The sequence below is a fragment of the Phalacrocorax carbo genome, chromosome 15, assembly GCF_963921805.1.
Source record: "Phalacrocorax carbo chromosome 15, bPhaCar2.1, whole genome shotgun sequence".
NCBI lineage: Eukaryota > Metazoa > Chordata > Aves > Suliformes > Phalacrocoracidae > Phalacrocorax > Phalacrocorax carbo.
The window spans coordinates 3,907,844-3,921,644 of record NC_087527.1 but is presented as its reverse complement, the minus strand read 5'-3'; the positions used below and the strand labels follow the sequence as shown (position 1 = coordinate 3,921,644).

Genomic DNA, 13,801 nt, shown 5'->3' with positions numbered 1-13,801 from the left:
GCTGCACCAAGCAGCCTCAAGCAGTGCTTAAAGACCCACACAGAGGACTGCAAAAATAACAGAGTCTAAACAGGTTGCAGCAAATCCAGCCACAAAAGCGGTCTGCCATACACACTATTCCGTCCTCCAAATATCTACACCTGCTGTAAAAGCTACACATGAAGCTAAAGGCAAGTGTAGTTTGTGTTTTCCTTTTAAGTTTTCATCTGACTGGAGTTAAAAAGTAAGACTCCAAGCTGGCAGCACGAAGTAGAGCCAAGCATTGTGCAGGCAGGCAGAGCGCAAGCTTCAGCAACGTGATTCTGCCAACACACCTGCAACCCTTGCTGTTCCAGCACTGGACACTACCCGAGCCCGGGCTGCCAGCGGCCAGCACTCTGCCAGCCTTGATGGGCTTGTGATGTGGACAGATGTCTGCTTGGACCTGGAATGAGGTCACCAGACTCATTTGACTTGTGGCTGGAGATTGATGTAAGAGTTCAGGTACCCAGAGATAAAGTGATGTTATGTTTAGCCACTGAACCACCTACTCACTAAAAAACAAGCCCTAGCCCAGAAATGCATTTTCCCTAACCTAAGGATAGGGCAGGGGAAAGGAAGGCAAGGTAATTCTTAAAAACTGAATTAATTCTCTTGGTTTCATAGATTATCACCTTGAATACCACAGAACATCCTAAACCTGAGACACTTACCTAAGCAGCTGGGCTGATTTTGAAGTACTCACATTAACATACAAATAGGGAAAACAGAAAAAGCAGAATGTCATTAACACTAGCCAATACAAAAGGGATTTTTTTTTAACTGTCAACATTATTTCTGGTCATTTACAAACACAGAAAAAACAAGACAGATGATTGTTACTTTTCAGCAAGAGAGGGGTTAATCAATGCATCATACAAAATTTAGACAAGGAAAACTTCTGGTCTCTCTGCTGCACTTACTTGCAATGCTCAACTTATAAAAAGTTACACAGTTCAGATCCTCAGAAAGAGTTCTGCCTCTCCTACATGGTACCAAAGAGTTTATAAAGAAAAAGGTATTTATAACACCTTTCACCTTCAAAGATCTGCTAACACCCTACAGTCCTACAGCTCCCTAAAGAGAAATGTTTGGGGAAGTCCCATATGTTCAAATTCAGTCACCAGCAAGACCTGTCCTCCTACTGGTATGAAAACAAGCATAAAGATCAGTTTATTGAAAAATTAACTATTTTACAAGGGCCACAGTGGTTAACAAAACTGAAAAACACCTACCTTTTTAAACAAGAAAAATCAATATTAAAAAATTTGAAGTTTTGGGAACGCCACAAGAACTGGAGTTATTACAACACCGGAAAAGACAACGCAAGCTTACCAGTTAACAAAGAGGAGGATTTTAGTTACATTAAGATGCAAGAAAGATGTAACGGCTTATACAATGCACCTATGGCCTAAATATCATCCAAGAGAGACTACAGAGTATGAAATTCAATTTAAAGGAATATTTAAAATTTGTTTTTCACTTCCTATTAGTTCATAACACACATTTCAAGTGGTTAATTCTACTGGATACGCTCACATTAGCAAGCAGTTGAAGAACTCTTGAAACATTAAATACAGGAGGAAAACTAGGCAGTATTTCAATTGCTGATGAGAAGAGACAGGTGATGTTGAACGCCATTCATCAAGTACAAGCCAATCAGCAGCTCAAAACAGATGAAAAAGCGACAGCATAACAAACAACTCCCAAGACATCTGATCTCAACATAGCCTTCTGTTCCCAAGTTGGAGGCTCTGCAATCACTCCCCTCTTCCCCATCTACCTGCTCTGAAATAAAGTTCAAGTTTGTGCACAAAGCAACCAAAAACCACAAGCATACTCTAAACTGTGCCTTATAATGCATGTAACCTAAAGAGTTCTTCAGCTGCATGAGTTTAAAATAAAATCCTCTTGTGTACTATATGAAGTTTCTTTGATGGAAATAAAACCCCCAAATCCTCCCATGCGGATTATCTTCTATCACCAAGAACTGTCAAATACATTAAAAAATTTCAACTAAATTTTAAACACAGGACAAAGTTGGTTTTGACTTTTTTTATTTGGTTGGTTTGGTTTCCCCCCCCACCAAGAGAATAAAGCACTAAAAAATTCATAGAAATAATCTGCAAGCAGGAGAGCGCTCACCTGAAGCTACAGTAGGACACCAGACTTACTTGACAGCAGATGGTCCATTCAGGAAAGCTTATAAATATACCAACTATGAGAAAAGCTTCAGTCAGGTCCTACAATCAGCGAGAGAATTGCATCAGAAATCAGATGATGTTAATCCTGACAGTTATAGTGCTACTTGTTTAAGATCCTGACATGAAGAGGACCAAAGCCAGCCCTAGTTTAAATCTGTGGATTTAATTTTACATACAATGCTCAAACCCAAAATTCAGACAAGTGAATGCCAAGACTGCGATGCTGCTGCAGCGTTGAGATCACGGGTCTCCAAACCACATGACATAGGGTAATACGTTATTCACTAGACGCCATCCTTCAGGGCATGCCCACTTTACATTGAAAGGGAAAGCCAGGGTTAAGGTTTTCTCTGTCGTTCATTATCTGGTCTATATTATTAGCCATGCATGAGCTTAGATAGGAACAGATATCTCAATATTTCAAGAGTTTGGGATTTAAGGAAAATAGTACATTCCACGTTGAGTTAATACAGCTGAAATAACTCTTACTAAAGAAATTGATCTTCACTTAACATAAAATAAAGAGCTCCAGGAACACTAAATAGATGAACTTTCAAGAAACAGCATCATACTTGGGGTGTCTGATGCTTAATGAAGTTCTCATAGATGATGCATTTATACTCTTCCCTCTCTCCTGCACAGATGTCTGTCATCTAACAGTAAGCAAGTCTACACCACAGATTTGATGTTTTTCTCCTCTCCGACATAAAAGTTCCTACAAAATTTATGCCTCAGATCTCTACTCTGCTGTCAAATTTGGTTAAAATTAGATAATGATTAAAAAAGAGATAGGGGAAAAGTTGGTTTCCCTAGCTATATTTTCATCAGAAAGCACGTTACTAGGCAGTAGCATTAGCACTGTGAGCTTACACTAAAGAAAAAAAAAAATCCCTCAGGAAAAACAAAGAAAACCCCAAACTGAGAAGGAACACAGACTTCCCACTACAGCAACACAGCCAGGAGCAAATGGGGCTGGAATTCTTCATCATTACGTTTCTGAGACCAAAAGCTCTCCTAAAGACAGATTGTCAACTTATGACCAGCGTAATCAGCCAATGTGAAGTCCCTTCACGTCTGCGCGAGGCGAATAATTATCATAATAGACATTAGTAATTAATTTCCGGCGTGATGTCAGCTGCTGTGGCAATGCCAAGCAAGCGTCCTTGTCAAACACACCCCAGCCGTCTGGACGACTTCAGTCCCATCTCCCTGATTAGGATGCGCGCTGATGCACTGCTTAATACAATCTGCCATCAAATGCCAAATACTTCAGAACTAAATTAGGAAATATGTCCGGCTTTACAGTGTGACGCTCGGGGGCCTAAGTAGATTTCTCTATTCCTTTACGAGGCACAAAGGTGATCACCGATGTAATGCCCCTGAATGAGGCAATTTTACCTTCTAACCTCCCACCTCTGTAGGGAAAAGAATTGGATTAGGACAGCAAAGGAATTAATAAAGACAGCATGGCCTCACAGCATCTCTCAACCCTAGAGGTATTTATGGTGGCCTCAGCATTTCCCTAGTGAGCGTGAATTTTAAGGGGAAATTAGATGCAGCTGGACACATTTATTCCTAACACAGAGGTAGTCCTAAATAAAGCTTTCCTGTTCTAGACACTTGCCAAAGAAAATGCTGCATTTGTACAGTACAGACCACAGCTCCTTTCATCTGGTTGCTCACCTCCTGCTTCTTTCTCTACCTGCCTGAAACACTCTCCTTCCCTCTTTGCTGATAGCCCATCACATGCCTAAAGTATAACCACAAAAATACAGAATGAAATTAGGGAATGGGAAAGGTAGGTGAGATGTAGAAAAGGGACAGAAACTCTTCTCAAGGCATCTGGAAACAGGTCTTTCCACAGCCTGGTCCCTGCCCTGGAAGGGGGCTGTGTCCAGGAGCAGCCTGCTGCCACCAGCTACCTGGGATCTCAGGTACGACTCTGCATGCCCTCAAAATACAATTATTTATGCTTCCTATTTGGGTCTGCAAGCCCAAAATAGCCCCCCTCCTGCAAGTAGAGAAGTTTGAGAATAGCTGCATTAAAGCATGCCTCAGCCACGAGTCTTCAGCAAGGTTACAAAAAGAGTCTGTTTTGATCTACCCTGCCACTGCTAAGATGTTCTGATAAAAGAAGCTGACTGTGTCACAGGGGGCTTTAAACCTATGATTATCATTTAGCTTCCTTTAATACAACAGTCACACCATTCTCACCAAATTGGACGGAACTTAGTTCAAACCCTCAAGTGCACACAAAAAAAGCATCCCCCTGACCCCCTAAGACTGCACATCTGCATGTGTACAGGGCTTGACACGCTGCTCAGGATGCCCCCATCAGAAAGGCTGAGGGATGTTTTTGCTTTTTGGGGTGGGGTTGTTCATTAGGTTTTTTTAGTTTTGGGGGTTTGTTGTTTTTTTTTTTTGCAACTAGTTCCCCCTAGAGGACCACTGATGCAGCATACATGTGAGACACATGAAGGAGCTGGGACTTGCTGAGGAGCAGAGAATGCAAAGTATTTACAGTGAACACAGTTAGCTGAACAGTAATTGCTTACATCAGCCCAGTGGAAGAAAACTAACAGAAGCATCAGATTTTTGCATTAAAAGAATGTCTTCCCTCTACTGTTAAAAGCAGAATAGCAAGGAAGGAAACGGTCAGTAGCATGAATTCTTTTTTCCCTTGTTAATTATGAAAGTATAAAAATCTTGCAAAAAAAAAAAAATTAAATACCTGGTTGGGCTCATTCAATAACCAGCCAAAGGTTTTGACCCCAAAGGCTGCTTCATGAGCAGACACATCAAGACATGTGACAGGCTGACCATAGACAGAATGGAGGATTTTGCCAGGATCTTCTGCTTTCAGGAGATAGACAATGTCTTCTGCAGCTGCTACTGTCACTGGACTCCCCATAACATCTGGAACCAGATTAAGGAAGTTGACCTAAAAAGAGCAGACCTTTAATTTTCGTTACAGCCAAAAGTTCTTTTACATCGCTACTGCCGCACACTAAGCTGAACAAACTACTGATGTGTGGTTATCAGCTCTCTTGAATCATCCCAGTTATGGATTAATTTCACACAAAGACCAAGTATCAACTTTATTTCTGAACTTTTGCAAGTTTAGCTCCTATGATGAAATCTAGCTCACAGTCTTTAGAATGAGCCCATTCAAAAAAAAATACTAATCGGAACACGTTACAACGGAACACACCAAGTCACATCAAAGAAAGGAGCAAGACTTAAGTCTCATACAGATGAAAGCCATAAGGTTAAAGCATACAAAGCAAATACCAAGGCTAGAATGCAAATACAGTGCTCCGGAAGACGCACCACATTCATGCAACTAACATGAAATAGTTGATGCTTACATGAAATAATGTATATATACCCTAAATCAAAAGAAAAGTCATCATGTGACTCTAGGACAGCCCAAACATCAGCTCCCCTTTCTTCTGTCACAAGACGAGATTGACATTGCTCTTCCCATTTCAGTAAACAGTTAAGACATTGCTAAAAACTCTCACCACGGGAAGGGTTTAAACGCCTTAACAGCACAGCTGATTTCTAACCCAACCTTAGAAGAGACTATGAGTGTCTGCCTGTCACGTGGGGCAAAGCTAGATGCAAGAGTAAAATGGATCCAACTACAAGGCAGTGGGTGCTGTTCTTTTAACATTTTTGTTGGGAAACCTTAAAAATTGAAAAAAAAAAGTCCCCAAACATTTGAAGTATTATAAGACTGTCTTAGCTTTAAAAGAGGTGATTAATCAGGAGTGGTTTAAATCACATCATACCCATTAGCTGCACAGTAGCTTGTTGCAATAGGGGAGAAGCTGCAAGACTCAATTTATTCCTGGGCACGTCCTCCCCTTTGTAAAAAATGTTGATACTCTGAGACATAAAACTTCAGAGAATGGGACAGCTTTTGATTTTTAATTAAAATAGTCTCAAAACTTCAGCAACAGAAGGTGTAACCTAAAGAAACTGCACAACTAGTTACAACTTCACAAGTGATACTATTAGCTTGTCTGCAATATCCTGCCTCAGAATTAATCAGATAGCGTTGATCTGGAATGAGACCTTGAGTTTTAGCTCCAATTCTACGTGAGAAAACTGATTTACAAAATGAGCCAACTTAGTTTGAAGTTGACAAAAAAATAATTAAAAACAGCCAACCTCCTGCACCATATGGACTTCTGTTCATTTTCACTTGTAGCTTAAGCCAGCATTTCACCCCTGCTCTTCAGTGATGAAAGCCTCTACCATTAACCTTCTTCAAAATCATAGCCTCTAGTGATAGTGCCGTTATCTAGTTCAGGCCACACTCTTGTAAGATTATTATATGATCCCTCTTAACTGTAACAAAAATAATTAGTGGATCAGGAGCTCCTGGAATGAAGCTGCGTAGCCTGGACACTCACCAATTTCTGGATTTCAAATGTTTCTGTAGTTTGCCAGAATCCTCTGTCATTAGGGCTTTCCACTTTGACCTCGAAGCCAGATGCCGTCGCTACTGTTGCGCTCTCTGAACCAAGAGCTAAAGCCTGTATCCTCTGATTGTGCTGGTAATGATGGACTGGCTCCCGCCCGAACATCAGACTCCACACACTAATGGTTCCTGTATACAAAACACAAATGCTATGCTTTACCTTAGAATTTAACAAACCTTTAAAAGATCATTTAAAGATGTAAGCTTATAAGCATTCTAACAGAAAAGATTAATATATGGAAGAGAGACTGTAGGGCAGGAAACCAGAACTTCAGGATGCTGCATAGCACCACGTAACAGGTTCGGAGGAAACTTTCCAAGATTATGGTCTCTTGCATCAGAGGCTCATAGCTCTCTAGGTAACTTTTTTTTTTTTTTTAAACTTTTAGATAACTTTGTTATCTACCTTGAGAAAAACTGCTTGAAATCCCTTACTTTTCCACATTTGGAGAAGACCAGACTTAAACAGACACCTACATTTTTATCCTCCTATATGCTCACCCTCAATTACCACCAAAAACACCGAGGAACCCACGCTCAAATTTAAGTCACTCTGCCGCACACAGAAAAGTTTTAAAGCAAAGAACCGGAAGCTCTGCACACAGCAATCGGGATTTTAATACCACCCTTAACAGTTTCCGACCAGCAGCAAAGCTCCTCATCCTGATGCTCTGGGTAAAACAGAAACTGCAAAAGAGTTCAAAGCTTCCAGAAAGCTGAAGAATACAAACCCCAAAGAAGACAGGAGTACAAGTCAAAAGACATTTGCGACTGCATTTTTTTCCCAGCACAGATCACTGATACTCCATTTAAAAGCATGGTGCATTAAAGCAATAATCTGAATAAGAGCAACCTGAAGCAATCAGGAGTGTATTACAGAACAGAAGGGCCAGACGGAATTGGAGACTTCAGGGCCACCTTTGCACTGAATTAACGGAGAAGCAATCTTCAGACATGATAGACAGGGCTGGAGAAGCCTTCCTTTTACTTGAGCATGGCCATTAATGATGAAATGATTAATGGTAGCTATTCCTTCAAAAGGAGACATAAAAGCTCTGACAGACAGCTGTGGACGGGCACCAATGCCAGTTTGCAAACACTCCTCCCACGTCCCAAAGGAGGTGAAGCAAGAGTGTGGTAATGAAACTGCACATAGTGAAATGGTATCTAAATGAGTTTAAATTGATTTATGTTTGCTTTTGTAAAGATTATTTGGTATCTGGAAAGTGCTACCCATGTGAAATAATGCAGATAATCCTTAAGATCCCTGTCTAATGGCACTCCCACTGAATATTTATATTCCTCGCCATGGGAATGAGTACCATAATGGGGACCATTTTTGTTTTATTAGGGATGCATATTTAAATTAATCTGCTATTTGCCTAAACAATTAGCCGCCTCTGTTTGTTTACACAAAGCCAAAACTGCAATTAGGCTTCCATCAAAAAGATAAGTCCCGACTAAAACTGTCCCGATGGAGTCATAAGGGCTCAGAGCAGAACTTCCAAAAATTACTTCTTAGCATAATGGTAATTATGTTAATTGCTTGAAAGGTAAATAACTGCTGAACTGGTTTTGAAAAACAGAATGCTAGCTCACATCTCACACACGCTTAAAACAAGTTAACAAATACAAATGGACAGCACAGACTGTAATTCCCTCTGCAGCCCGGTCTGCTCCACGCGACGGCTTAGCCGCGGCACTCTTGTGCCTTCGCAGCGAGTCCTCGGCTCCAAACTAAAACAAAGGGAACGGGTGAAGCCTCATCTCCAGGGCAGCTGATTTAAACAAGTGAACAAACATCAATGATACAAGACTGTAGGGATATCAGATCACGGATGTTAGAACTGAACCTTTTCATCAGACGATTAACACTGCTGCCAAACTCCTCTGCGCAGGAGTATTTTCAACTTTTTATTTTTTTGCAAAACATTTATCCGAATTAAAGACCACTTTGTGTAGGAGAAAAGGAAGCTGATTTGCTTCCAGCGCAAGTCTTTTGTTTGCACATCTCTGCAATGAGCATTTCACTCTTTTAAAAGAGTGTATTAATGTATGAAAGTTCTGCAAAATACAAAAAAATATTCAAGTCAAACAACCTTCTTCCAGCCACGCAAGCAAATTGGGAAAGGAAGACTTCAGCATTCTGCTCACCAAATCTGGGCAACCAGGCCATGATTATTGTTATTCATCTCAAATATCACGAAAAGAGAAGACAGTGAAAATGGCTCATGCAATAGTACAAACAGCTTGAGACAGGTACTTTTTTTTTTAAACCAGATGTTCAGTAGCTAAATCTGTTCAAAATATCTGAAAATTTCACGAGGCAAATATAGAGTGTGCAACACCTGATGCACAGTAATGGTGTGAAAACATGCCGGGTAATACCAAAAACACAGGTGACTCGTAAGGTCACAAGCTAACATCTGTTTAATGAAGAAGTAAAACATAAGGAGTAAAAAGGAGAGTTGAAAAGGTACATCAAAAGCAAAACAAAGAACGTTTTCTTTCGTAAGGATGAACAATTATTTGCTCGCAAAAGGACTGCTTGTCCCCCTGGCTTCTCCCCTCCTCCAAAAGAGTGTACGGTTCTGTACGTACATCCTCCATCACCTGTTACCTGCTCCCAGTCAGAAGCTTCAACCACTGCATGGAAGGACCTTCGCAGAAACGCACTACTGTCAAAACAGGCGTACACGTTCATTCGTAACAGCAGGAAAACATTATCACGTTTTGCACAGAAAAAGCAAACACTCCACTGCATTTATCAACCGGCAAAACTATTGCTATGTCTAAAAGTGTTACTTGGAATATTCTGTATTTCATTGCAGAAACAGCAAAATGTATTTATCAGAGTGCAAGCCTTTGCAACAGTCAATCATGTTTGTGTGAGAGCAAAAAAAAGCCACCATTACAGTTAAAGTTATTAGTATGGCAACATAAAAAAAATTAGGCACAAGATTTACCAGTGCAGATGAGATCACTGCTTTCCATAGTGTATCTTCTTGCCTCCAGCAGTGACCAGTACTTCATTTCCAAAGCAATATCTTTGCTAAGGTGAAGTTAAGGTTGCAAGCACCCAGTATCTTTTTTTTTTTAATACTGTAATCTTAAAAGCGTTAGGAAGTCATTAAATCAAAATTATAAGCAATAGTTTCACAGCATACTAAAATCTGCACCACAATTGTGATTATTCCAAGCGAACTCTAATAATAACTGCTCAAACATATTTCGACTTTACAGCTTGCTTATATTTAATCTTGGCTCAAGGAAATGAGTTAAGTGCAAGAAGCTGAGGAAGATGGTATAATTGCTGACACTTGACATTACAATCACTGTACCAGTCTTGTTTATCATTTTGGCCCAGATTGTACAAAGAATTTAGGTTTGTAACTTCTATTGTTGAAATGCGGCTTGATGAAAAGGTCCTTGTATTGCAATTCACTACAGAGTGGAAGGTATTTGGATAAACATTTAACTATGAGTCTATTGCGCCTTGCGCAGTGCACTGCTGGTCAGTTGTAGTAAACATCAGCCAGTCTTACACATCTCTTGCTACAACAGAGGTGGACGGCTGGAAGCTGTTCTCCGTTATCAGTGCCTGTCACTAGTATATTCCCCCCTTTAAAGCTGGAACCACAAAAGACATCCCGCAAAAGCTGCTGGTTTTACATCTGTTTTCACATAGGTGTCTCTGGTGTAAAAGGCAAGACAAAAAAATTTATCTGTTTGCATATCAAATACTCTAATCTTGTAACAGGGAAGGGTGGCAGAGGCAAAAAATGTTAAATCACATTTGTAAATATTATACTGGCTGTGTTCGCCAGTGTAATACAGCCTGTCACGGCTCTTTCTAAGAGGTAGCCAGAGCGGAGGACAGCTGCCTGCCAGCGCTAGCTGCTAACAGCAAACCCCTGGGCTAAGTGGAAGGAGGGCTGCGTTTTGGTGCAAAAGATCCTACGCTCAGATCCTAATGACCCATTACATCAGCTCTTCCACATTAAGATGATATGGCTAGCAGTTGCTGTCAGCTTTAGAAAAGCTGTAGAGCAATCTACATGTGAATTATCTACAAAAAATAAAAGCAAAGCCAGGATTTTGTATATGCTAGGGCAGGGGACCTGGACACGCTTGTGGCCTCCATGCTCATTCACTTCAGCTTCTAAACGCAGTTGTGTGGAAAGGCCCGAAACTGCTTAATTCACATCATCTACATGACGTTTTCCCTGTTTGTGGGTCACAGTCTTGCCACTTCCCATCTTGATTTAAACAAAATAAAATTTGTTTTCATCTTTTGAAAACACTTCCTACATGTAATTTTTTCCCTCTAAGCTGGGAACATGAATTTATTTCCTTACAATTTTCAGATAACATCATCCTTCTATGAAGTACAGACAGTTAATAAAACACATAGGTGAAAATGAGCACCAGTTTTATGTCTCAAAGCTCCTTATCTTGAATTTTGAGTTCCTCCCACAAACACTTCTAGTCAGCGGGACCACCAACACTCACCCAACTCGTCCCTAGTAGGTGCTTGCTGTTTAACAACTAAAATTTTACATTTTATTGTCACAACAATGTTGTTTCTCAACTTCCAGCAGGTACAGCAAGCTACTTACCGTACTAAACAGCGAGAGACCAGACCTCAGTCGTAAGAGTCGTGCCTTTACAATACCGTTACGACATCAGTTGCCACCAAATGATGTCAGGTTTTATCTCCACCCCTTTTCCTACAGAGATTTCCAAATGACACCATCCCTGTACAGTCCCCTCAGAAAAGACACAGATGAGAAAGTCTGGATTTCATTCCCAGGTTGAGTACTCAAAAGGCAGACTTCCCTGACCATGATGTGAAATCACACGCCATTTACCCAAACCAAGAGTTTTACATCCACAGCCACCTCTATGTATCCGATAGGGATAAATATACTACCACATGCTACATGTGGTTTTCTTCAAAAACTTTTTCCTTTATTCAAGCCAGCCTGTTTCCCTGCTCTTGCTATCTTACAGCACGTCCTGGCACCTGGGGGAAGACTCCACACACATTACTCCATTTCTGTCTTTGCAAAGAGGGGACAGAAGGGACAACACCCACAAGCAGCTTAAAGGGCATCAGAATGGATAAGACAGCAGATTTCCAGTCCCAGAAAGTAGCGCTGCCAAAATTCCCTTCCTGATGCCTGCCAACAAGCAGGAGCACTTCTGATCCCTGCAGAAACCACCTTCCTTTGCTCCATGTTAGTACTTTGCAACTTGTGAAGTACCACTAACTCCTCCCAAAGGGTCTCAAATCACTCCTGTAAACAGGGGCAGCGTGGCATCTCCCCACCATGCCTACACGAGTCTGAAGCACAGCATTTAAAAAAAAAAAAAAAGCAAAGAAAAAGTATGTTGTCTTGTTGCAGCACATTGTTTTCAAGTCAAACTATGAGACTCCGGAGGGCAGGGGGGAGGGTGATGGCTAAAGTAGACTGCTGTTTCCCAAAAGCTGTGGCTCACAGCCAAAGTCAGGCAAGCATGGAGCAGATGGAGTCCTGGCAAGGCCTCTACTGTCCCTGCATTAGCAGCATCTGCTCATTACCCAGAACCCTCGCCTGCTTTATCTAATGCTCCAGGAAAAGCATTTTGATTTGATTCATTTCAATTCGGTAACGTGCAACACAATTAGTGGTAAAATCAAACTGGAGGACTGCCAGTGCTGACAATAGGAAACAAGGCAGAAGAAATATGAGGCCAGTGGGTTGGAATTCAAAAATCACAACTGTGGATCAAGTTGCCAAGTCCCGTTGCCCCAGGTGTACGTACAGTGCCCCCACTGAGCACTGGCATGGGCGGAGGGAACTTCATTTCCTACCCATACATTTTTCTCTCATTTACCTCTCCTTGCAGCTTGTTTCTCAGAGGCTGACACCGTTGGAAACATTCACCAGAAGTCACAATCCAATTTTTCTTTAGTGCCATCATGGAGTTACAATTCACTTCAGATGCAGGCATCCCAGCAAGACAAATCTTTTTCCTTGCTATATTTCATATGCCTTGGGAAGCGTTTGCTACTACCGAACCAGCAAAACAGCGCTGTAAGGCAGGCACGGCGTGAGCAGAATCTGCCTGTTAGTTCTTCCCTGTGATCGGATGCCAAGGACATCGCTGTGTGAGCTCTGTTGAACTGGGAGAAACTGATGTTATCTGAACGGGTCTGCTAGCCAGGGATTCGAAAGAGAAGTCTAGACTCTTTGCCTGACAGCACCACCTCCAACACGAGCAGATGGTTTCTCTGTGTTAGTCAAACTTACAAACAAAGAGAAAAGGGAGCTGGAAAAGTACAACAAAGAACAAACACATAGTCTTCAAAGTCATCCTCCCCTTCCCCAAGTTTAAAATAATTCTCTCCAGCAAACCGTAAACATACACTTTCAGATTCCAGTTGGTAAACATTTCTAAATATCAGTCTTTATAATTCCCTATTCACACAGAAGCTAATCTATTCTGACCAGGCTTCTCAAATCAGAGTAACTGCCATATCACAGAGCCCATTAAAATTTCTACCCAAAAGAATAAAAGACGCTGAGCTTTATGCAAACTAGTTTAGTCACAGCACACACAGGACTGACGACAAGGAATATGACAGAAAAGAAGAAACCTAGACAAATTATTAGATTAGTCAGTGGGAGAATAGAAAACAAACAAAAGACCCTCTGCTAGTCATTGTTTGGCACAGTGGACAGAGAGCCAACACTTGAAACTATCACTGTGTTATAATTTCCTATGACTCACGTAAGTAATATTAATGAGCATTCTGTAATACCAGACTTGCTGTTGTCAGAAAACATGGCCTGTCAACAATTTTGAGCCACTGAAAACCGTTCTAGCATGACCCATGCCCGAAAACCAGCTAAGGATGTTGATCATCTTAAAACAGTTGTTTTCACATGTAAAGCATTTAATTTACTTCTAAAATAAAATACATGGATTAGAGATTTTGTTTGGATAACCCAGCTGTGGTTTTGTTTCCACATGCAGAAATGCCAGGATCAAAGACAGTATGTATACAAGGCTCCCTAACTTTAAAAATACTCTTTATTCATAC

At 41.0% G+C, this 13,801-nt stretch overlaps 1 protein-coding gene across 1 annotated transcript in view; it reads right to left on the bottom strand.

Moving 5' to 3' along the window:
• FBXW8 (F-box and WD repeat domain containing 8) overlaps positions 1 to 13,801 on the bottom strand; it is a 51,793-nt gene that overhangs the window by 12,444 nt on the left and 25,548 nt on the right. Inside the window, exons 6-7 of the mRNA XM_064466135.1 lie at positions 6,644 to 6,840; positions 4,954 to 5,163 (exon numbers count right to left, since the gene is read on the bottom strand). Coding sequence (XP_064322205.1) covers positions 4,954 to 5,163; positions 6,644 to 6,840 — 407 coding nt within the window. The remainder of the gene's footprint in view (positions 1 to 4,953; positions 5,164 to 6,643; positions 6,841 to 13,801) is intronic.